The 25,557-nt window shown below is 38.7% G+C and overlaps 1 protein-coding gene across 1 annotated transcript; it reads right to left on the reverse strand.

Annotated features, from left to right (window-relative positions):
* Positions 1–15,020: 15,020 nt before the first annotated feature.
* Positions 15,021–22,779, reverse strand: LOC149812395 (putative 1-phosphatidylinositol-3-phosphate 5-kinase FAB1C). The gene is made up of 12 exons (XM_089993042.1): positions 22,129–22,779; positions 21,082–21,894; positions 20,838–20,991; positions 20,399–20,740; positions 18,667–19,515; positions 18,238–18,569; positions 17,999–18,125; positions 17,741–17,911; positions 17,222–17,495; positions 15,888–17,065; positions 15,542–15,799; positions 15,021–15,455 (listed from the first exon to the last, which is right to left on the reverse strand). The coding sequence occupies exons 1-12, from the start codon at positions 22,740–22,742 to the stop codon at positions 15,201–15,203; spliced, it is 5,367 nt and encodes a 1,788-aa protein (XP_089849168.1). The 5' UTR covers positions 22,743–22,779; the 3' UTR covers positions 15,021–15,200.
* Between the last annotated feature and the right edge of the window lie 2,778 nt (positions 22,780–25,557).

The following is a 25,557-nucleotide window of genomic DNA, read 5'->3' on the forward strand; positions in this document are numbered from 1 at the left end:
TAGGCATGCTCTTACATATGTGCATGTATTTATGTATAGTTGTGTACGAACGTATGCATGAATGCATGCATGTATCCAAAGGCCATCATTTGATATATATATATGGGTAAAAATATTGGCTACTAATGAAGGTTTGCAACTAATCAGTATAGATCACTTTTTTCTTCAAAAAATTCTAACTTTTTTGTAGATCTAATGTGATCTACATAGTTTGTTGAGTAAGAAACTTGTTTGAATCATGCAATTATGACAAGTAATTAGGTTTTTAAAGGGGTTCAAAAATCAGTAGCCCACAATGTGCCAAACTTTCATAACACAGAAGATCACATTTTTACACCTGAAAAGCACAATCCAAGGCTTGATCCTTAGCAAACAAACCATGCTGAACACATCTATGTGGTTAGATTGAGTTGATACAACTTGCACCTATGATTCCTAGCTCATTAGTTTTGTACCTTCATTAGTAGCCAATATTAACCCTATATATATCCAAAGATTTTCGTGTTTTCAAATCATTCTTTTGGAAAAGAGATGGTATGGAATGGTACTTGGTAAAAAATGAGTAAGTTGTCTGTTATCACAAGTCCCAAAGTTTTCAAGCGATCCAGGAATAAGGAATCTAATTTAATGAATGATGCTTTACTGCAAAAAATGGGAGTGGTGGTTATTTTCTAGAAGCACTTGGGTAGTTTTTTTAAAGATAGAATTTGCATGGATTGCCATGCGAATGGACTCAAAACATTAAAAAGAAGAGGTTCGATGTTTTGAAAGGGTGATCAAAAGAAAACAAAAAGAATCCTGTCCTCTAACATATGATGTCACATGATCTACATCGATCCTACCCATCCAACTGATGCATGATCCGGATAGCTATAAGATTAGTCCACATCGTGAGAATGTGCACTAATCGTAGCCATTGGTTGGAGAATGTATGATGGCTCCCATCCTATTTCAGATGATGGGATCCGTCCTCTCGATCAAAGTTTTGGAGAATTTAAAGAGTTAAAACGATCTTGGTGATATTGATCTTAAGAAGCATGTTAGTGTTGAAATAAGTGTGGATACTCTAACAGTCTAACTGAAAATCTAAAACAGAAGGGAAAATATTAGATTAAGATCAACTTGGCATTGGTGATTATAACAGGCCTAGTTGTGCACATGGTTGGAAAAAAAAAACCAGGAATCGTGAGAAAACCCAAGGCAGTTTAAGCATCACATGTCACATATCACGGCGAAATTAATGGACATTACTGCAGTGATGTACTGACAAAAGGTATTGATTAGTTGGTAGCTTTTGCTTCACCACCAGACCTGTAGGTGCTCAAATGCGATCAGCTTGATGGACTCAAGTATGTGTTAGGTAGATTGAACTGCATGATCTCACGGGCTTATGTTAGGTGAGACAAAAAGAAGATCTAATGATAGTGCTAGTTCTATTAATATTTATAGGAACTGATCACGTACAGGTCTTTCAACTAGAATACTTCAATTTTAAGCAAAGAATAATTAAAAAAGATTTCTCTAACCCATGAAATAAAATTCTATCTTAGGGTAGAGTTCACCAATTAAATAATTAAGTAGGATGGTTAGTCACTATGTATTAAATGGAACCTAATGTACGTAGCCACCCAAGTCAAATGTAGATAATGTGGTTACTGCCTTTGATATCATTATTTCTCAACAGAAAAATAGTTTCTAAGCATTATTGCACTGGAAAGTAAATAATAATTAAGAGAGAAAGCTTCTGATCAATACTTTATAATCACCGATCCATATGGTAAATGTATTGCTGTCCATATGGAGATTTGGACTCTTCAGATGCTGCCTTTTTTGGTTTAGCGTAGTGCAACACCTTAAGATCTAACGAGTTAGGGTTTCATAAGTTCATTTTATACTTAGGAAACACCAACTCCTAACAATCTAAATTATGATTATCATTCTTTCAGGAAAGGAACCATGTGGATTTGGTCGCGTGATGATTTATAGTCACCTTTTGATTGGAATCTGGATGCACCTTTTCTACATCCCAAGTGCACGCGTTCTAGGTGTTGAACAATACTTTTTGAGCCTACCCCCAGCCTACCAGGCTTTTGGATTTTTTTTTTAATTTTAAATCTGATCATAAAAATGTGATCTACATGCTTGATTTTATAGGAATCGATTCTTAGATTGTCCGATTCCGACACGCAGTTAGGTTTATAAGATTTAAAAATCACCGATATACAATTTTAAAAAATATTCAATGCTTAAAAAACAATTTTTTTATCATAAAACATGATTCAAGTGTCATTTTATAACAAATCGACCATGTCAAATACATCTACAGGGTCAGATTTGCAAAAAATAACCAGAAACCCCTTACTTACTGATGATAGACTGGTCGGTTGGCTCAAAACGTGTGTGTGTATATACATATTGGCTACTAATGAAGGTGCGTAACTAATGAGTTAGAAACCATAGGTTCTAGTTGTATCTGTTATACCAACCTAGTGAAAACAGGATTTCAGAAAAGAGAATTCAAGCCTAGAGGCACGTTCTTAAGATCGCTATCTTTAGAACTTCAATCGCCCCACTCTGGAAATTCCGAAGATGCGAAAAAGGGTTTTGTTACGACTGAGTTCCCAGGATACAACTAGGTTTGAACCTCAAGAGAGTCACTGCTTCGCAAGAACAGATGACCTCTCCCACACATGAACTCTGCAAGCCAAACCGAGAAGAAAGAAAGGAGAAAACTGGAGAGTCAGAAATTCTGATATCCAAAAGACGAAGATAGAAGATATTTATAACCTTTTAGAGAGGCCAAAACGTTTTGCGATAAATGAGATTAAAGGCCATAAATCTGACAGTTTGAAAATAGGATGAAAGGTACCTGAACGGTCACCCACCTTTGACTGTCAATCAAAGGCCTCCAAAACCGTCCAACAGTCACAAAGCGCCTTAAACTCAATATAAATGCTATTAAAACCTTTCAAACGGCCAGATGTCTCAAAACCGAAAGTGCAAAGTGCGCCATCAAAACGCCACATTGCGCCTCAAGCGCCCTTGCGCACGCGCGCGCGTGTGCGCGAATGGCGCGTCCGTTGCTGCACGATGCGCAGCAACATCCGCAATCCAACTAAATACTCAAGGCTTACCAAAGTAAAGAATAGATTACAAACTCTCTATTTAAACCTCTTGAAAAACTTTTCTCTCTTAGATATGGGACTAAACTTTTCAAAACACTTTTGATAGTAACCATTAATAATTTAAAACTTTCCTAACAGTATCTACTCAATCTAACCACATAGATGTGTTCAGCATGGTTTGTTTGATAAGGATCAAGCCTTGGATCGTGCATTCACAATGTAAAAATGTGATCTTTTGAGTTATGAAAATTTGGCACATTGTGGGCCATTGATTTTTGAACTCCTTTAAAAAACTAATTACTTGTCATAATTACATGATTCAAAACAAGTTTCCTACTAAACAAACCATGTAAATCACATCTGTATAATTTGATTTACAAAAAATAAAAATTTTTTGAAGAAAAAAGTGATTTCTACTCATTAATTTTGTACCTTCATTAGTACTCAATATTAACCACATATATATATGCATAGAAGGGGAATATTTGCTTTATAGTATAATTTCCAATTATTATCGTCTACAACAATTAATGCAACTAAATAATAACTTCTAATTAACATATAGAGAAAAAGGAAAGAATAATAAAAGAGCAAGATTCAACGTAACATGAGTAGGTCGGACAGTAGACGAAATTGAAGCGAAAGCATGGATTGTGTACGTGCCAAAGCTGGACATGGAAGTCGACACCCTCTGGTACTGGAACAAACGAGTTGGAACATAAAACCAAGCATCAAACACAGTGCGGTAAGGGAAAAGAACTTCTGTTTGCTGTTTTTCTTTTTTCATGCTTAATTTCTTGGGATTTTTCTCTCAATACACCGAGAATATGTTCAGGGTGTTCGAGTTCCAATGCTGGCCGTCCATCATCGCACGTGATAGACGGCCTGCACGCGGATACGTTCAAAAACACACTGAAAAACGTGTTTTTGCGAATTTTCTGTTCTTTAAAGGACTTGGTTCTGCTGGGACCTTCAGTGGCGGTCAAAGCCATCGCTAACGCCCCCAGGAGACGCGAACGGCATTATTAAAAAGCCTTCTTAGAGGTGGCCACGAACCGCCGCTAAAGCCTGATTTTGTGCAAAACTGATGCTGAAACAACATTTTTTGCCGGAAAAATGCTGAGCATCCATCACTTGCACGATGGACGATCAGCAGCGTTCTACTAATCTGATCATATCAAGTTTTACTGTGCTGTGAGCCATTGCTTTTTTATCACTTAAAGCATACATCTAGAAATAGAAAGTACCTCATCTAAATAATGTTGTTTACCGAGTAATTTATATATATAGAATACATTTGCAAGTTCAGATTAAGCAAACATCTATGCCTGTATTTTCTTAAGCCTGTTTAAGATAATTTACGAGATAAAAACTCTTTAGAACACATTATATATATATATATATATATATATATATATATATATATATATATATATATATATATATATAGAGAGAGAGAGAGAGAGAGAGAGAGAGAGAGAGAGAGAGAGAGAGTAATTGGTTCTTCCTACCTCATCCTTACAATGCAGACGATGCTCACTGTTCTTCTCAATTGCATCACTTTTTTTAAAGTAATCTTTAAGATGTGATCTAGATGGTTTATTTAGTAGGAATCTACTTTTGGATTGTACAATTATGATACATATAAGTAAGCTTTTGAATGGCTTTAACCATAACTTTTATATTTTCAAGACTCGAAAAAATCATGTTTTTCCATCAAAAGCACAAACATAAGAGCTGGCTCTTAGCAAATCGACCATGCTGAATACATCTATCGGGTGTGATTTGAAAATATGTCATGAAATATTAAAAATTAGCATCATCCACACTGTATGAATATTAGGAGGAACCAAGTAATCTGTGTGTGTGTGTGTGTGGATGTCTGTAACAAATATCGCGGAGATTTATAAAAATCTTGCTATAATATTGCCAGAAATTGCCTGAAAGTTTAAAATGGCAATTTCTCGCAAGATTTTCAAACCGTGACAAATATCACAATATTTATGGTTTGAACAGATGCTTATCATGAAAACCACCGAGATTTTCATTTTTAAATGTGTTTTATTTATATTTTCTTATAAAAATTATTTTTATTGCCGAGATTTTGCCAAAAAAGCGAGATTTATGAAAATTTTCAAAATCTCTCGAGTTTTTTGACTCCCGAGATTTTGCCATTTTTAATTTTTGTCACTATTAATGAAGAGACCCTAATTAGTGTTATCTCCTAAACTATCCTAAATGGCTTACACAGGCATATGAATAGGTGTTTCATTTTAGATGAGATACTTTTCATGTTTAGATGTGTTGTTAGGGAGATTAAAAAGTTAAGGGCTCATACCATACTAAAATTTGATAATAATAGAATTAATATATTCATTTAAATTGATTTGAAGCAAAGCATGTTTTTAGTAAATAAATAGTGATAATACACTTTTACAAGTTTAAATTGAGCAAAAGTACATGCAACTTCTTCTTCTTTTTTTGAAATATTTAGATTGTCTAGGAGATGGGTTCAGATGAGATCGTATTGATCACTGTCTCGATCATCCCACTATGTCTGGGTGTCGTGGGCTTCAGTTGGTTCCATGCACAAACTTAGCTGAAGAGATCAGGCGCAATATGATTGGACAATTTTTTTTTTTTACAAAAGGATAAAAATGGGGTTCTCTAAAGCTTGGAAAAGAGATGTTCTTGGGCGTCTCATTGCTGAGACTGAAATAGTTTTTTAAAACAGATGACCTTTTGTAGAAAAATTTAGGTTTAACCCTTATCCTGAGCGGGGACGACCATACAAAATTCTCGAATGAAGAAACTGTGATGGGATAGGAAGAGACACCTTTCTTGAATGAGGCAACTCTTTTTGAAAATGTACACAACACTAGCTCGCATAAATCACCCTCTATCTTGGGGACAGGTTGTGGGGCCCAAAGGCTGATGGAAGGCGATCAGGTTCTTAATGCACAAAATTTGTGCCATGTGATTGCACCCGATCTGGACTCCATTAAACTTAGCATGGTCATGTAGGCCCACTATGTCTGTGTGTGTCTATTGATTCTATACCCATACATGGTCATGTGGGTCAATGTAACACAAATAGCTGAGCCAGGGTTGGTAAATGAGCCAAACAAGCCAAGCTTGAAGTGTTCAAGGTTGGTTCATTCCTATGGTGATCAGAGCCAAGTTCGAGTTCAGAATGAGCTCAAATTAAATCAGCTGGCCTTGAAGTGTTCAAGCTTGGCTTATTCTTATAGTTATCCAAGCCAAGCTCAAGCTCATAATGAGCTTGATTTAAATCAGCCGAGCTTGAGTTGGCTTGTTGTTTTAGAGCTAGAAGAAAGAAATAGGATTGAAAAAAACAACATTGTTTTAGAGCTAGAAGCCCTAGATTTTTCTGCTAAACCTATTTTTTTTTGCTTATCAGGTAGTTCAATAATATATTTTGCATTATATTACATAATGTAAAATGTATTTCTCACTACTTAATGAGTTTATACGAGTGGAGCCTAGTCAAGTACTTACTGTTCTACTCATTACTCATTGTTCATATTCAGCTTGCTGAGCCTATTTTATAAGTTTGAACAAGCTCTTTACGAGCCAAACATGAGTCAAGCCGCAAGCGACTGGGCTTCTTTCCCTGCCCTACCTGAAGATATTCAAGAATTTGACCCTTGAGTTCATTACAAAACCTTGTGGATGCCAATATAAAACAAACTGGGTTCTCTACAAAACCGGTTTTGTTTGGCAGCTGGTACTGGGGATGAGAGTTGAGGATTCGGGTCTAAATTTTGCAGTCAAACTACTATGTAGGCCTCGGAGCAGGGGTAGAGCCAAGTAGAGGGTGGCCACGTGCCCACCTTGACCCAAAAATTCCCCACAAGAGGTTTTGGGCCAGGGTGGCGCACCCTGGCCCAAAACACGTGCCCCCAGGCTCGATCCAGATCCCACTAGGGCCTCATGAAGAAACTTGGGCAGATATATGCATTAAAATGAGGCTCATTTATCAAATGGGTCAGATTCAGATTGAGTAGTATTGGATTTACTCATATCTGAGTTAGAAATGGGGAAATATCTATCTTCAGAACTTGGCCTGATCCAACCCATTTTAAATAGTCTACGAAGAAACCAATATACTTTGACCCGTTTTTTGCAAATCCTGTATCAGAGAGGGTTGGATCACACCTGGGTTCATAATTTTGTCATGTGTTTGAAGTAAGATCCACATGCAAAATTAGACCCACTTACTTAAAATTGGTAACAGCACCAGATCATCCCAGACCCTATACCGTTTGCAAGCCTACCCTATAAATATATACTCACACATACGGATGTAAATAGGACAGATCCAGTTCCGATGTAGCCTTTATTGAATCTGACATAATCAGACTCGAATTCACATTCAGGTTTCAGGTTCATACGAAAAAAGGATAGTACTGGATCTTGATCTGCTCAGCATAAGCTAGCTAACCGTATACATTTTCTGCATATATTTGGATTTGGATGAGAAACCTCAAATTGAATCCGAATCAGGTTATTAATATGATGCTTCTCTCTTCACAAGATTTGGATTCAGTTATACACATGCGTGCACGAGCACCCACACACACACCGAGATATATATATAGGGGTGTCAACGGGTCGGGTTTACCGGGACCAAACCCTATAGGGTTCAGGTATGGTGATAAATAAGAAGACCCGATTAAGACTCGGGTTCGGACCCGAAGGTCCGATTAATACACAGATCCAGGTATAGTTCATGAAATTTTATACCAGACCCGAACCCGACCGGAGTTCCGATTAAGACTTACAAATTTTCAATGTAAAAATAAAAAAAAATTTATAATTTTACCAGGTATGGTCCAGGTCTGATTCATGTAGTTTTTATCGGGTCTGAGTATGGTTTCTCTTATACTGGACCTGATTAGACACAGGTCTGGACCCGATACCATAGCTGAAAATTGGGTCCAATTTGGTTTCAACTAGGTCCGAACCAAACCTGACCTGTTGCCACCCCTATATATATATATATATATATATATATATATATATATATATATATAGAGAGAGAGAGAGAGAGAGAGAGAGAGAGAGAGAGAGGGGGGGGGATTGTCCTGTCCCGTTTTCCGTTAGGTCACGTTAGGAGTCTCCAAAAATTATAGTTTGAGGTGTTTTGTATTGAACCATTAGATGCGTTTATCATGGGTTATTTATTAAGAAACAAGCTATTTTTTGAATTGATTTGATGTAAAAACGTGAATATTATATCATCAAATTTTAATACAATATCAACCATTTATTTATTTTTTTACCTCTTTAAATTGTACATAGCATTGAGATGCTTATTCAAAAACATGTTTTATATTGAATAAACAATGATAAACACATCTAATGATTAAGATCTAGCACTGGTTTTTTAAAGGCCTTAATGTGACCTAATTAACAAAAAAAGGGCAGCACAATTTTCATTCTCTCTCTGTATATGTATATTGCTTCACTATGGTCTTCCAAAAATCCATAGGCATAGCCGTGGAGTCTAGCTCCTTATAAGGCCTTGTTAAGTTAAGTGAAAGTTGTAAAGGCTCTGAGTAGGCGTCACTTGTTTGACAGACCTTCCAGCGCCAATGCGATTAGAGTGCATGCAAGAGTTGTCTTCCCTTATATATAAATTGATTTTAGGATAATTGCCATTTCCATTTATTTTAGAAAATGTTTTGTATTAATTCAGTGAGATAGTTCAGTGAATCTCTTTAGCATGTTCAAATCAGGTTGGCACACACACTCTCTCTCTCTCTCTCATTTAATAAAAACAAAAAAACAAAAATTGCGAGAAAGGGGTCCGTATACCACTTCTCTTTATTAGCTTTAGTGGCGGCTCGAAGCCTACCCACTAAAGCTAAGTATTTTTTTTTATTTTATGACAAGGAACCCTCAATGAGGGCTAGATAAAACCACTGGCCCTGTCAACCAAGTGACTCGGTTCAGCTTTGGTTCGCTCAGTCACTAGGTCAAAAATAAGTACAAAATAGTTTCGTACAAAACTTGGTTGAGTCACCGAGTTGACCGGGCTGACTCCGAATCAGCCGAGTCATGCATATATATATATATATATATATATATATATATATATATATATTATATAAAAATATGATTATACATATATTAATAACATTATACATTAAATATATTATAAAAAATATCATATAATGCCTATTATATATAATATATTATAAAATATATAGTATACATATATTAAAATATAAAGTTAATATGACCTGGCGGAGTCACCAAGTTGACCCAGCCTAGTCATGGGTCACTCAAAGACGAGCTGAGGGACAAGTCAAACGAGTTTTAAACCCACAAATTTTAGAAATCTGCAGCCTTCATTTTTTCAAATCCATAATCTCCCTCTCTTTGATATTTTACATGGCAAAACCAGACCTAGACCTAGACCTAGCCCTACTTGGTTAGCCGGTTGAGCTTATGATCGCATGCTCAGGTGCATAAAACTCTGTGGCCAGAACCAGAGGCGGAGCTGGGGGGGGGGGGGGGGGGGGGGGGGCAGGACTGGGCTGCCCAGTCCTGCCTCCCGAAACAGTTAATTTTTTTTGTTTTTCTTTTAAAGCCAAGTCCTAGCCCAGCCCTGACTGCAGCAAATAGTTTGATTTGTCCATATGAAATAAATTTTTATTAATAATTGTAGCCATTTTTTATTTTATCTCAAAAAAAAATCCGGGGCTGCTGCCCCCGAACCCCCGACTATCACACCAATTTTTTTTTTTTGCTACACCCCTGTTTGCCACGCCCCCCCCCCCCCCCCCCCCCAATTCACATGAATCCTAGCTACGCCACTGGCCAGAACCCCCAATCCTCAAAGCCCCTACTTGCTTAAGCTTGTGCGGGAGCCGCCGCCCTGTGGTTTTGAACACGTCGTCACTTGTGATTTACATCAGTGTTGTCAGTATCGGTGGTGCGCATCATATCGCCAGAAAAAAACGATACGATACTGACCTGAATCAGATACTTTTTTAATAAATGTAAAAAATAGCTTAGAATTAATTTTTTAATATTATGTAATGTCTTTACTGATAATTAACACGTAATATTTATTTTTGATCTGCTATCGCCTCTCTCCGACTCCTGTCTCCCAAACAGACCCTTCAAAAGGCCGGTGGTGCTGGTGATCACGTTTTGCTACCTTTTAGTTTTAGGAGACTTTTCCTGTCTTTTCAAAAATGGCTGCTATTGGGTTTGAAATCCACAACACCACCAACTTTTTCTCTCTGCCATTACCAGAAAAACAACATTGTGCCTCCTCCATTGTTCTAACAACCATGGTTGAAAAATAAAACCAAAAAAATCCTTATGTCTATTGTTGCCTTTCCAAAGTTCAACTCTTTAATTTCCTTGTGGACAAAGAAATTGGCCATCGTTAAACTAGGCTCAAGTCTTGTGGTAGATGGAAAATAGGGCTACATATTTTTCTTCTTAACTTTTTGGTGTTTTCATATTTTGCCCATAAAAATTTCAGTAAAAAGAAATATTTTGCCCATAAAAATACAAGAATAATAAGGAAATTTTATTTTTTCGCGGGCATTTTACTGCCTTTATTTTGCTAATTTTAATCTTCTGTCATTATGGTTCTTCCATTATGCCCCCAAGGGCTATACACACTTGGCTGGGTGGGCCAACTTGAGGCGTCCAAGTTAAAGGATGTCAAGAGTTCGATACCCACGGTGTGAATGGAACCTGGTGGGCAAGTGGAGTGGCCGAGGGGTTTTAACTGCTTGAGGCTGGTCATATGACAGAGCATCGATCTCTCATCTTGAGCCCCACCACCTGATTTCTCCTCGATAAATTTCAGAAAAAAAAAGGTTCTTCCATTGCAAAAGAGTCAAGACCAGTGTTGTCAGTAGGGATGGCAGTGGACCGGGGCGAGGGCGGGGGACAAGGTCTCCACCCCCGCCCCGTTTCAAAATCTGAACCTTCATCCCCATACAGGGATGGATTTTAAGCTCCACCCCGCCTCCATCGATCCCCATTTCATGTCCTCCATCCCCGGTCCAAACGGGCCGGGTGAGGCGGGGCGGCCGGGGCCCCATTTTCCCTCGGTCTATAGTCATCCCTTAAAGGATTGGGGACGGGGCAGGGCGGGGAAAGGCGGGGATTGAGACGGGGGCGGGGCGGGGGAAAGCGTAAGTCCATCCCCGCACGTGGATAGATTTTAACCTTCATCCCTGCCTCCATCCCTGTTTCAGGCCCTTCATCTCCGGGGCGGGGGCCCGTCGTGCCCCGGTCCACTGCCATCCCTAGTTGTCAGTATCCGCGTATCGGCCTGAGTCGGCTGATATGTATCGTATCCCAGAAAATCGACATGATACTGACCTGAATCGGCTATTTTTTAATAGATATAAAAAATAGCTTAAAATTTAAATTTTTAACATTATTTTAATAGCTTTAACACGTGTCAAGCTCTGATTGACATGTAACAGCTCTGATTCAGAACGATTCACATGAGAATCAGTATCAGGCGGATTCACCTGAATCATCTAACCACCAAACGATACAGGTCCGATTCCGATACTGACAACATTGGTAAGGACTTTATGATTCAATGTGGTCACGAAAGGCTCGTGTGAACTGCCTGACGCCACACAGCGCCTGTGTACTTTCTTGAATGTCAAAAACCATAGGATGTCAAAGCCTCCAATATTGTTTCAAATATCGGGTCTCATCAGGAAACCCAGTTTCATACTCTAAACCATATTAAACGATCATTATGTCAGCCAACCTTCATGGTTTTGTCCTACACTGTGGGTCATCTTCTCCCATATGATGCGGCCAAACATCTGTTCAAACGTGGAACACACAAGGGTAGCTTCCTAGGAAAAAGCCACACCTTGGGGTGTTGTACAAGTCTATATATATGCTTCTAACCAAACGGGGGAGTTGGCAAACTGGCTTACCACATACCATCTAAGGAGGGAAAGGAAGAGAAGATGGAGGTGAGATCAGGCTGCAGAAGGAGTGAGGCCCTTGTATATCTCTTGTTGGTCATCCTCTCAATGGCTTCTAGTTGTTGGTGCAGGAAAATCCTGATCACTCGTTCATTGGATGCTAGAAATTTTGATACCAGTTTGTTAGACAACATGCTCCCAAAGGGACCAGAGGCTCCTTCAGGCCCTTCTCCCATTCATACCTATGTGAATCCTAATGCTCTGAGCCAATCTTCCAAACCAGCAGACGTAATTTGTGATGTGCCTGCACCCTAGCTCACCTGCAATATATTTTCAGTTTGTAAGGCTGTAAGATTTAATTCCTTCAATTTGTTGGTATTCTTTTGATACAAAAGTTGTCATTGGTGTCTGATCAAATTCATTAGTGTAAGTTGCAGAAGGTCCATTTGTAAAAGAAATAATACTTTAAAGAAGGTATTGATAGTTTTTTAAAAAAAAAAATCTGAACAGTTCTTTCTTGTGGTAATTATCAATTCATGAAGCCTATTATGACAGCAGTGTGAGTGCTGTCATAACTTAGAAGTTATGACGTTGGAGGATACCTGTAGTTTTTTCTTTTTCTTTTTGGTGAAAATGGAGAGAAACCAATGGTTAGAGAAACCACAGTTATGGTTTGAACATCCCAATGAGGGTTAAGAGGTGTCACATTGACCGTAGCCCTGTTTCAGTTTCCGCGGTGTAAAACTCCATTGTTTATCTCTCGGCTCACTAGGGATAGTTTGTCATTGGTCATGACCTTATTCCTGCAAGGGACCTCCACCCTGGTATCGAACCCGTGATATCCTTCAACTTGAACGCCTTAATCCAACCCACCTAGTCAGGTATGTGGAGCCCTAGAGAGCAGAAAAAGTGCAGCTAGATATGAGTATTTTGATTGGTGCACCATGAATAGAACTTGGTTAGAAATGTGTCTTTCAGCCTAGTATCTAGGGGTGTCAACGGGTCGGGTTTGGTTTGGACTCAGGTGGAACCAGACTTGGACCTGGTTTTCATGTATGGTATTGGGTCTGGACCTGGGTCTAATCGGGTCCACTATAAGAAAAACCATTCCGAGACCCAATAAGAACTACATGAACCATACCGGGTAAAACCATATTTTTCATCATTTTTACATTGAAAATTTGCAGGTCTTAATCAGAACTCGGGTTGGGTCCGGGTCTGGTATAAAATTTCGCAAACTATACCAGGGTCCATCTATTAATCAGACCCGGACCTGGGTCTGGTCTTAAAATTTCACAAACTATACCCTTTAGGGTTTGGTTCGGGTCAGGTCTTGGTAAAACCGACCCGTTGATACCCATACTAGTATCCCAAACTTCCCATAATATGCCATGTAATGAAGTGTATTCCTCATTTTGGATGAGAATTTATGAGAGGTGTGCTTTCTATGACAAGTTAGGTGCTTCGGATAAACTTGTGAAACTCAACTAGAAACAATGCCTACGTTTCTTACTAGTTCGGTGACTTGGCCCAAGGGATTTGGTTGCAGGTTTCTTTATTATTTTTCTTATGAAAGTTGAATGTGAGCATCAAAGTGTTAGGCTCATGACTGCGATTCTTTGGAAAATATTTCCTTGATCTCCACGTCATTTTGCAAAAACTGACCCTTCTTATTAGGGGTGGACATCGGATAAATGCATGATGTTAAGTCGGATACCCTACTCAAAATGGATCAGTTTTCGGCTGTCAAAGAAGCCCGAAACCCAGTGTTGGTCCTAACCTGACCCGATTAGTAAGTGAGCCGGGTTCTGAATAAGGATAAAGTAGCTTATCAAGGACTTTGGATGCTGTCTAAGGTTCCTTGGACGATTCACACCCATTTTATGGAGAGCAGATCCAGTGGTTGGGCTTAGGGCTGTCAATTGGTTGGGTTTGTATCGGGTACCCTATCCAAATCAAACCTGAATTCTAGAGTATGGGCACGAAAACTGCCGACTCAAATAATATTTGGGCCGACCCAAACTCTACCCGAGCAATATGCAGGCTAGGTTTGCGTTATGATTTCTGCCGGGTACCTGACCCGACTGGGCTTTTTTGCCAGGTACCCAACTGACCCTAGTGTTATATGTATTTTCAGTAAAAGTAAATTTCTGAAATTATGTGAGTCCGGGTTTGAGATTATATTTTCGTGACCCGGCAAAACCTCAACCTGGCAATTTGTTATATGGGCAGGTTTGGGTAATACCCTCATTGGTTGGGTACCCGACCATTGACAGCCCTGATATAGCCCGACCACAAAAAATACAGAAAACTGCTGCATGAAAACAGCAAGTCTCTGCGTGCAATGTGTGCATGAAGAATATTTTGTTATCATTGGGTCTGCTCTCCTTTTTTGTGGGACATGGCTCTGTATGGGATGTAGGGCCACAGTGTTTGTTTGCAAAAAGATTGATGTGTCTAGGAGCAGGGTAATCCACTGTGCATAGCACAAGGCTCATTGTTTCATGCGATCAGCACAACGCATGCAACAGTAGATCTTATATAAACGTGTTAGCTTCAACACATTCATTTTCACTCTCAATACCCAACAAAATGGGGTTTCTCGTGTGGGAAATTAAGGCCTTGATGAGAACTATGTGTAGGCTCATGGAATACCATCATAACTTGTGAAGTGTGTAGAAGAAGCTCGTAACTAACTAAGAGCAGTACGATTCTTATGCTGAAAATTGAAGGTGGGGTGGGATCCATCCCCATCATCACCTGCCCATTGGTCACAGAGAGAGAGAGAGAGAGAGAGAGAGAGAGAGAGAGAGAGAGGCCAATTCATCGTTACCAGAGCTTTGCAGAACCATTCCTTTGGATCATAAAGAAAATGTTGCGGCTATCACCATGAACGGCCCTTGTTAATTGATGAAGATTACACAATTATGCAATGGAAGGAACATAATCAAATCACTGCTTGAAGAATTTGATTAAATGATGGAGCCCAAAAGCTGCCATGAAAAATTCAATCAATTATACAAATCACAAAGGCATCATCGATGGAATGACATCTCTTCACTTACATGGTGAAAGTTGTGCTGTACACAAATCAAAGAAGCTGGAGAGAAGGATGAAGAGCGGTTCATGAAGACCATTGCTCAGGGACCATGAGAAAATAGGAAGACATGGCTTTCCTGAACCTCTTCTTATACTGTTTGGGTGAAATGACAGTGGGTGGAACGTTCTTCAGACCGCCAAGAATGCCTGTGGCCTTCACCCATGTCTCTAGATGCTTGTCCCAAGTATATTGTCTCATGAAATCAATTATCCCCAAAACTAGCTCCTTCCTCTCTTCATCAACTCCAACCAGCAATGAATAATCCATAACATATACTGACTGAATGATAAAATAGAAAAAAAAATGAATAAACTGAAACAGACAATGCAACTGTACTCAATTTGAACACAAATAACTAGAATTACCGCCAAGAAAGATGTATCATTCCACACAGCCCTTTCTAAGCAGCGCTTAGCCTCACTCTCAAGAAATATTGGGTTAGTACGCGTCACTTCCAACAAATTCTCGTCTAACAAAACTTCAGAAGTCTCTGGATTATAACGAGATCGGACAGACCCCTTGAGATCATATTTTCGAGATATCGTTCTCCCAAAAAAGAGATTCTCCATCACCATCAAGTCCATCTTATCTTCTTTTCCGCTATTCAGATGTTTTATGGTGACCTACATATACACAGCAAGAGCTTTAACTAACATGCAACTAAAAGAAGCAGTTTTTATGTTTGAAAAAGATGATTCATGTGAAACCAACCTGATATATTCCAAGGACCTTTGCAAGGCACGTCGGGCTACCTGAACTAAGTGAATCTGATAGGTACTTGAAGTAATTTGGAGCAAACTCCTCGAATGATTCCATCTCTGTCTTTGTGACCTGCTTGACAATGAATCTCTCATCCAGAGTCTTTGCAAAGGATACATTGCTTTTTCCACCTTGGGGGCTCCACCTACAGCAACGGCTTAGAGATCGCAAAAAATCTATTCCATTTGGACAGCATTTCCTCCTTAAAGCATCAAAATGTTTTGCAAAATAACACGTCACAGTAAATTTGATCTTGCCACCAGTGGATGATGAATCATCACCAAACATCATTCTGAAATGTGCCGACTTTGATGAGTCAGAAATTAGAAGTTGCTTGTGAGATAAAACAGTGCCATCAGATTCATATCTTCTAAGCTGGATATCATCAGAATCTAGCTGGCACTTGATCTGATGAATTTGTGTTGCATGAGCAATGTGAGGGGCAATATTATACTCATCCATTAAAAACTTCTTGATGGATTTAGATCCTTCAATATCAATTGATTTATCTGACACAAAGGCTTCATACTCCTTGGAACAAAGGGCATATGTAATGATGCTTGTAGGCTCATTGTCATAAACAGCTACCACTATATTGTTGCGACCTGTCGACGACAACAACAACCTGGGTCCTTCACTTAACATGGGATATGAAGATGAGACAAAAATTGGTATATAATTCAAGATGCAGTCAAATCTGTGAGATGTTGCAGGGAAATCCCTAAAGTAGAACCTTCGAATATTTGGAACTGGAACCCTAACCAAGCTACCATAATCCCCTGAAACATGGAAAGACTTGACTGGAGATAAATGTGGAGAAGAATGGAAAAGGCTGTTCTGACTCCTATCTCGAAACCTCTGTATAGAATCAAAAGAATAAACTCTCGCAAGAGCTATGACATTCCTGCGAGAATTAGTATCATTTTTATTTGCTGCAGAAACAGAGCTAACATCCATAGTTTTTGATGATGAAACCTGGATTTTTGAAGCATTCAGAGACTCCACAGTGTCCGTCCATGCCATATCTATCTTGTCAGAGAGACTGGAACTCTGCAAGGATATGGATCCAGTTGCATCAGTGAAATGATCAGAAGCTACTGGAGGATCTTCAATGTATGGATAGCCTTCACCTGCACATGCAAAAGAATTCAACATGACTGGCTTAGCTGAATGAAGATGGAGAAGGTTCAGCTCTTCTGGCAGATTTGACTCGGAACAATTTATGGACTTCTGTAAGGAACTACAGCACTTTGAAGCATTCACATTCAATACAGGAGCAATTGTACCTTCTCTAAAAGATGCATCATTTTCAGTCCACTGCTTAAACGTAGACATATTGTTGCAGTCAATACCAAGATCAAACTTGGTTGGAGATTTGTTTGTTTTAACCAATGAGCCCAATATACACAGACGACGATCCCAAAGATATGAGTCAACTAGGAGACAACGCCTGAGGTAACTAAGCTCAAAGATGTCTCCCCCTGGCATTCCTTGTTGGTGAGTGTCAATGGCAGCACTTTGCAGCAAACTCTGGCAGGTATTATCAAACAACCGATTGTATTATCAGAATTTGCATGCTAAATACATCACCACACTTAACCAGATAAATGGAATAAGCAGAAAAATTGCTTTGTGGAGCACAACGCAGTATCCTGGCTGAGTCCATTTATCTGGGTAAGTTCATCCAAACACCTTAATATTGAATCACTTCATCCCATTATTTAAAAGCATCACATGTCAATCATGATGGGATAATTGAAAATCAATAGTGGTTTACAATCAAATTTAATAACATGCTGACTTACATCATATTCGTTTTTTTCAGTTCTGTGCAAACCTTTAAGCTCTGCCATGTAACTGTGGAAGTCATTTAATCTAAAAGGCTCAGAACCAGGTCCAGTAGCAGTATATTTCTGTTCCATTTTCTGAAGTGAATCAAACACCTCGGCATAAAGAAATTCCATTTTTTCAGAAACCTGGAGAACAAACAAGGGAAACAATGTTAGAAACCTACACAGTGTGCTTGTCGCCCAAAATATATGGAATTAGCCTTGGTAGCATACATCAGCTGCCTCCTTTCTGATCCACTCCTGTTGAACCAGGCTTTTGTATTCCAGCACTGAAGGTGGCAATAACACTGTGAGAATGTCAATGGGAGCATAGCGGAAAAATGCGACCATGTTTCCACACCTGTTAGAGCCAAAAGTCAAGCATTCTATATCCAGCATATATAAACCAAAAAAAGAAGAGGTTCCAGACCACGTCATACTACCAGAAGCCAAAAGAAGTTCACACAGCATACCCATAGTAACGAAGGCAGTCTCTCGGAAGAGAATGGCCACAGCTTGCAATACGATTTGCAGTTGCATTATTTGAGAAACTAAGCTCCAAGAACTTTCCAAAAGACAGTCCCCATGCAGCATCAGACATAATGACTCTTTTTGTTGCCTGTGAAACTCCATCTTTAACTGCACATTTAAGACATCGATGCCACATCCATATTTTCCCTTCCCGTTCCCCAGAAAGCTTCACTGAAGGAATACGCTTTACGCATATAGTTAGGCTACCTTGCTGATGGATATAACATCGAACATCAGCTTCTGCTGGCTCATCATACGACCTGCAGGTAGAAGCCTGATAAGCGAGTAGGTGCAATCAGTCAAGAGAACATGGCAGTAAGATCAGCAGATGCAGAAATGAACAACTAAGATGTCAAAGGTATTAGACCAACCTGATTAAACAGATCATCCTGAAGGAACCTTCCAAGTGGCTTGTCAGAACTACCATAAAATTTGATCTGTAAGAGCTGGGAACCTTCACATACTGATCCTTTGTTTACACACCTGTTATACAGCAAAACCAAGATGCCTTGATGTGTGTCAACTGTAGACATAAATTCTTTGGAGTGTTCTTTTCCTTCAATTGCATTGAGTTTAGTTTGTTCGCAAGTACCATCAGTCTTACTCTGGAGGTCTAAAGCTCCTCCTTCCTCTGTCAGAATTTCCTTGCATATCCCTGTCATAATTGTATCCCCAGAAGAATGCATTGACAAACCCTTCAAGTTCTCACACTGAGATTCAAGACAGGAGGTTGGTGTCACATATGAGACAAAAGCTTTAGGGTCCTTAGGAGATGCAATCATAGCCATATCTCTAGTTGTTGCAGAATCCAAAGCAGTAGCAGATAAAGCAAACAGAAAGCTCGGATCAGCATGCTCCTGTGGTGACTGGCTGGCTTCATTTTCTGAACCAAAACTTGATCTCCACTTATTTCGTACTCGCACTTCCAGCTTGGGGAGAGAAGTTGTCAGCTTATCACGTGGGCTGAAAGTTTGATTTTCACCTGTAACCATGTTGCTGTCGATGTTGTCTGCCTGAGAAATTAGTGAAATGGCTTTGTCAAAATTCAATGGGTTTTCTGGAGAAGTGATGGGAGGTTCCACAGGAAGTTTTGGCAGAGTTGCACCCTCATCAGCAAGGAAGGACATCTCCAGAGATAAATGATAAGCTGCAAAGACTGCATATTGGACTACATGTTTAACCTTCTTCAGCTCTTCATGAGATGCTCCTCTCAATAGAACCTTTAAAATACATATCAAAGTTAGTCAATAAATAGAACATATTTGCTGTGTGGGAGTAATCAGAGCACAGGAGGACAAAGTTTAAGCCCCCTTTAGGCATATTATTGCAGATAGCACCAGGTACATAATGCAACATCAGCTTTTGCAAATTTTGCATGGTATATTCTAGTGATCACAACATACTGAACATGTATATTCTCTGAAGGATAATTAACTTCTTCTGATACAATGGTTATCCTAATGTATTGTGAATAAAGGTACACATTTTAGAATGAGCATATAGATAATAAACTTAATACAATTTTCAGGAACCCACCTTGCAAAAACTTGACCATTTGAGTGATTGTTGTCTAAAATCCAATCAAGTTAAAGAACTTTTTTTTTACAGAAAAATCAAGATAGAGAATGCAAGTTATGAGCTTTTCGTCAAAACCTTACTGTCAGACTAGTGGTTTTCAGGAGACCCACCAAGCATAGGTATACCACAGGAATACAATTTTTGAATTTACTTAAATGACAGAATCCGACCTGGTCAAAGGCAATTTACCATGTCAGACACACTGTTGTTTCATTCATTGTTTTCAAATAAAAAATAAAGTCATTAAAGTATGCCTGTGTGCATGTGTGGGTGAGTATTGGCTCAATTTAACCAAATTTAAACGTATCCATGCATGGTCACTTTGATGTGAACCCCAATTTTCATCCAGTGACTCCAGTTTGGTTTGACTGAAGCAGGCTTTGGGACAATGCACTGAGTTTTCAAGCTATCACTACAATTTGCAATCTAATCTTACATTGAGATGTCATAATAGATAATAAGACATAGTGTCATTTCAGCAAGAATTCAAATTGTACATGAAAGAATCTGTGAGCATAACCTTACCGTGCACCCTAAACGCCTCGGGCAACCTTCAAAAAACATCAAGGTCTTAACTGATTTCTTGTTAGGATTGAAAGTAGCTCGACACTCAACAACTTTTTCTAGCCGGAAAATTTCACATTGCCCCAACCTTGGTGAAATAAGATTATCAATAGAAGGAATAATTTGAGCACCTGTGGACCTAGCAATGCGCTCTAAAACTGATCTTTTAACATTCAACACCAATGATATGTCCTTGGCGAGAAGATATTCTTGGGCATAAGGTGATACACTTTTTTCTACCAGCAGAACATTTGGGCGATGGGCCTCTATCTTTGAAACTGCCATTTTAATATAATTTATCTCCTGATTAAAGAAAAACATGATACTTCAGAAACAACTTGGGGACATCATTGTGACATGAAGTCAACAACTAAATGGGTATGAGAAATCAAAACATAACCTGATCAAGCAAAGTACCAATTGAAGCAAGCTGGTTCGGAAGTCTTTCATACTCCAGTGCTCCTCCCAGCAAAAGCAACCTGGGATTTCTGTACTGTGAAGCCATACGTTTGTGTTTTATTTTTTTCGTGCAAACAACCCCCTTAATTAGAGAACTGCCAAAAGCAAAGCCCTTTCATTCAGTACAAAACAGTAAAAGGTAAGAACCAAGCACATATACAACAAAAATAACATCCAAATCTTACCTTTCCCTTGGGTATCCACATGCTAAGCGCTTAACCTTTACATAATCACAAGGATCCATGCTTCCACCACCACTTGCATCAGGTTTCACAAAATTTGCAGCTTGCCATGCCAAGGAAGTAACTATCACCAGCCAACTATCCTCTGTTCTATCACTCCCTACATCAATGCCTTCTCCCTTCAACAACTGTGGGACAAGAAACCTGAAATGGCCATTAATCACAGGTCTCAGAGATTCCTTATGCATCTCAGTTAATTTGTCTTTGTTTCTTGTGCTATCATCTTCAAAGCTACTAGCAGAGAACTTCAAGCTAGAAGTACCAACGTCATCTTCGTCATCAGATTCAAAAGCAGTGTTTTCGGCTTCATCCTTCTCATCTTCTGCTGGTGGAGGCAACCAAAATTTCTCACCCTTTTCGAAATCCAAAATTAGTCTGGCCTCTTGGCATTGGTTCTGATGTACAGACAATTCATCATAGACACAACTGGAACTTTCTATTCTCTCGGCATCTTCGCTAGACCTCCTTAACGTCTCCACTTTTTCTCGTGGTACCTGAGTACAATCCTGGAATGTTGGAAATTCCAGTTGGCTGTCAGGCACAGGTGAACCAAGTCTGTCAGGATTAGAGTCTGCAACAGTAGGACTACCAAAGGGACTTGAAGTAGCTGACTTAAAACTGTACAGTTCACTTCTACTGTAATTACTACTGGAATCTATATCAAAAATATTTCTACCATAGTCACATGTTGGAATTGAGTAGTTCATTGCAGTATCATCAGTGTCTGTAAAATCCCATGATTCTGCACCATCACTCCTACAAGCATGCGACAACCAATTATCATCCAGAGTAACCAAAAAACAGAAAAGTAAAACAAAAAAAACAAGTCACTGGGCACCATGAGTTTCACATGATTAAAACAATAACTTTTGGATAGGAGACCAAAAAGAAAATAATTATCAATAAAATCTTGTGATTTTGTGTCAGTCATTCTATTGAACATCATTTTCTATTCGTGAACAATTATCCGCATATGGAGGAAAAATATACCTGGTAGAACATCGAAGGTAGAGTGGCCGCAGCAGATTTACAGGAGAAGGAATTCTGTCATCAATGGATGTATTCAAGGAACAACTTTGCCCCTGGAGAAAATTGCCAAGACCATTAGCATGATCTGGTTCACAGACCAGCCCATTGCCACACTCTCCACCACCACACACTGGATTCACTTTTGAATCACCATCCATGGTAGTACTACCAACCTTATCACTACTGAAAGATAAAGAAGGCTGTATACAGTTCCCTTCAACATCCATAAGGGGGTACTCCTCAGATTGCTTCAAAAGCATTTCGTGCCTAGCCAGAATAAAACAATGCCTACACAACCCAGTGACCTGTCCCTTGCCCAAAGGGCCTCCTACTTCACAATTTGATGTCACAGAAACAGTGTTGCTCTGAATGCATCTCACGCAAAACATCCTACCACAGATACCACATCGACATCCTTGGTTGTAGAGATCGAAAGATGACTTGCACTCATAGCACGTATTGCAGTAATCGCGATTGCAAATATCCCCAAAACCATCAAATGAATCAAAACTCAAACGTATCCAAGCTCTCACTTTCTGTACAAGATGGAGAAGTGAGCTATCCAAGATGTCCATATACAAATGTACTGCTGTTAATCATACTACTGCAAGCCCCTCCTTTCTCCCGTGAATTAAAATTGAAGAAAAAGAAAAGATATGAAACAACAAACAAACCCAACCTTCCCTAGAAAAATGATGGGGATTTAGGTTATTAGATCCCAAAAAGGGGAAACACGGAATTTTTAACGAAGCTGATGTCTTCAACAGAAGAAGAAAGAAAAAGATTTGCAGATACAGTAAGTCAACCCTCAATTCAAATCAAGAGGGTGATCACAGGATCCAAAACCAAATTTGATGCAGGGTATAAATGAATTTCCATGCCTACAACAAACGCTACACCTCTTGAATCATGTCAAAAAATGCGGTCACACTAACCCACTCCATTCAGTAAACAATACCATCAAATACAACCAACACTTCCCAACTCCCAAAAATTCCTCTACTACCTAAATTCCAATACACCAGTTAGCATAAGATAAACCTCCTTGAGAAACCCAAAACAACTCTCAATGGAGAAGACCAACGCCTCTCCCAACACCAAAAGTAACAGTATCTTATGCTTAAACTATTTACACTTGCTTCCACAAATCAAAAGAAAAAGAAAAAAGAAAAATCCAACAAAATTAGCAGTTTAAATCTCAAAAGAAACCCATGCTAACCGATACCCGACTCATCAAGAAATCGCCCGAACAACTCCTCGAGCATCAGCCAATCTGGAAACCCCTACAACTCCCTAATTCAAAAGAACAACCCCACGCAATCCGAAGACAAGAACAATGAACTTCGCAATCGAACACGAGCCAAAAAACCAATCACCCATGTCTCAACTAGGCAGAATTCCGAAGAATACAGGCAAATTCTACACCAAAAGGAGCAGAAAAGAAGGGAAAGAAAGAAAACCAAGACCCCAAATCGCAGAAACGATTATAGGAACAAAGAAAGGGATCGACGAACAAGGGGAAGACTTATCTGAGCGAGAGAGAACCAATCCCACCGACGAAATCAAATGATGGTGAGGATCAGGAGCAGCAGCACGAGAAAGAACAGCAACAAAGGAAACCGAAATACCCTCCTCTCTCCTCTTTCTACCTTGCAAATGACATCTCTTGATGACACCCAAATGCAGGAATCCCATCACCATCTCCCTCGTCACCCTTATAACAAGAGACACAGCAATAAAGAAAACGAAAATAAAAAGCGAAAAAATATATAAAAAATACAATTCTCGACGCTTTTTTCTCCTCCCCTTTTCTGGTCATTGGTTTCTACTTTTCTTCAATGGGTTTTCAGATTTTTTTAATGAATGAGGAAAATGGTGGTCGTTGGCTGTTGCAGAAGCAGCAGAGTGGTGGGGGTGGAAGGGAGGGAGTTTTTCTTTCAGTTTGTATTGGTGTGGGGGAAAGGGGCATTAAAACAGAGCGCCAGCACGTAGCGATGTGCCCAAAGTAGGGGGGGGGAGTCCCAACCCCCAACCCCATACCGTCTCTTTCTTGTATGGGGTTTACCTGGTTTGCCTATAGAATCTTTGGGTATGGTCGGTTGTGGGCTTCTCAATTGTAAGGCAATGTTGGGTAGTTAGTTTTCATTTTTCTTGGATCTTGATTGAATTTTGGGGTTTGGATTTTTCATGTTGGAAGGAATTGGGATGTTTGGATGCTTGCCCATAGTCCAGACCGATGCTGTCATAATCGTATCACAACTAAATTCATTTTCAAATTGATTTGGGAATCGGCCGATTCTGAGAAATCGAGTTGAATCGACCAATTTTTAACTAGTAAGGTGTGTGTAAAAAATATATCAAAATAATGTTAAAAGTATTAAAAAACCATTTAAAAAAAAAAAGCCAGACGAGCTCAATGTCATTGCGGTTATTTTTGTTTGTTTGTTTTTCGTTCAAAACCTAACTCTTTTTCCACTAAAACAATAACCTTTTTTCTTCTTATCTTTGCGGTGATTCTTGTAAAATTGTCTTGCAACATTTTGACAAGATTGCGTTTTTTCATTTTTTGGTTAGGTCAAAAAGTGAGTTTCATATATATAAATATATGTGTATGTTTTGTTGCATTCTTAAGTTTTTTTATAAATATATATTTAATACGGTCTTGTAGTATTTGTGTTTGGCTGTTGGTGTAGAAGATTTATGTACGTCTGTTTGTGTTTTATTTAATATTTGACATTGATTTTTTTTAAGGTTTACTATTTTTAAGGTTTTTTATAGATATATATAGTTGTTGGTGTTGTAGATAATTTATATTTATTTTTTATCTTTTATTTAATATTTGATGATTTTGTCTTTGGTTAACAAGGTTAGAATTTGTGTACAAGAATTCAATTAGTGTGAAGAGGTTGGAGTTTACCATACACACACATTGAATAGGTTAGAGTTTTTGTAGGTACTTAGTTTTCAGAATGATTATTATAGGTAATTTTGTTAATTGAATGTATGAAGGACTTTTTGTTGCATATATTTTTATTAGATAAATGATATATTGTGTAATTAGTGTAAGCAAATGACTTCTCAAAAAGTTAAAGTACATTGTCGTAGCATTGATTATCCTAATTTGAGATCTGCATTGGTCTTAAAAAATGATAGCTTTAAAAAATTTATGGCTTTGATCTCTCGTAAAATCAGATATTTAAAAGAGTTATTGAGCCTTTGGTATAGTTATTCTTCAAATATAGATAGCCAACAAATATAGGTAGATACAAATATAGGTAGATGATTAGCAAACTTCATAATGAATTTAATTATAGCAAAATAGAAACAATTGAAGAATCAAGTTGATATGCAATGAAATGTGGAGGAAACATTAAAGCGAAAAAATAAATG

Source organism: Nuphar pumila, chromosome 17, assembly GCF_984573655.1.
Source record: "Nuphar pumila chromosome 17, dmNupPumi1.hap1.1, whole genome shotgun sequence".
NCBI classification, from domain to species: Eukaryota; Viridiplantae; Streptophyta; class Magnoliopsida; order Nymphaeales; family Nymphaeaceae; genus Nuphar; species Nuphar pumila.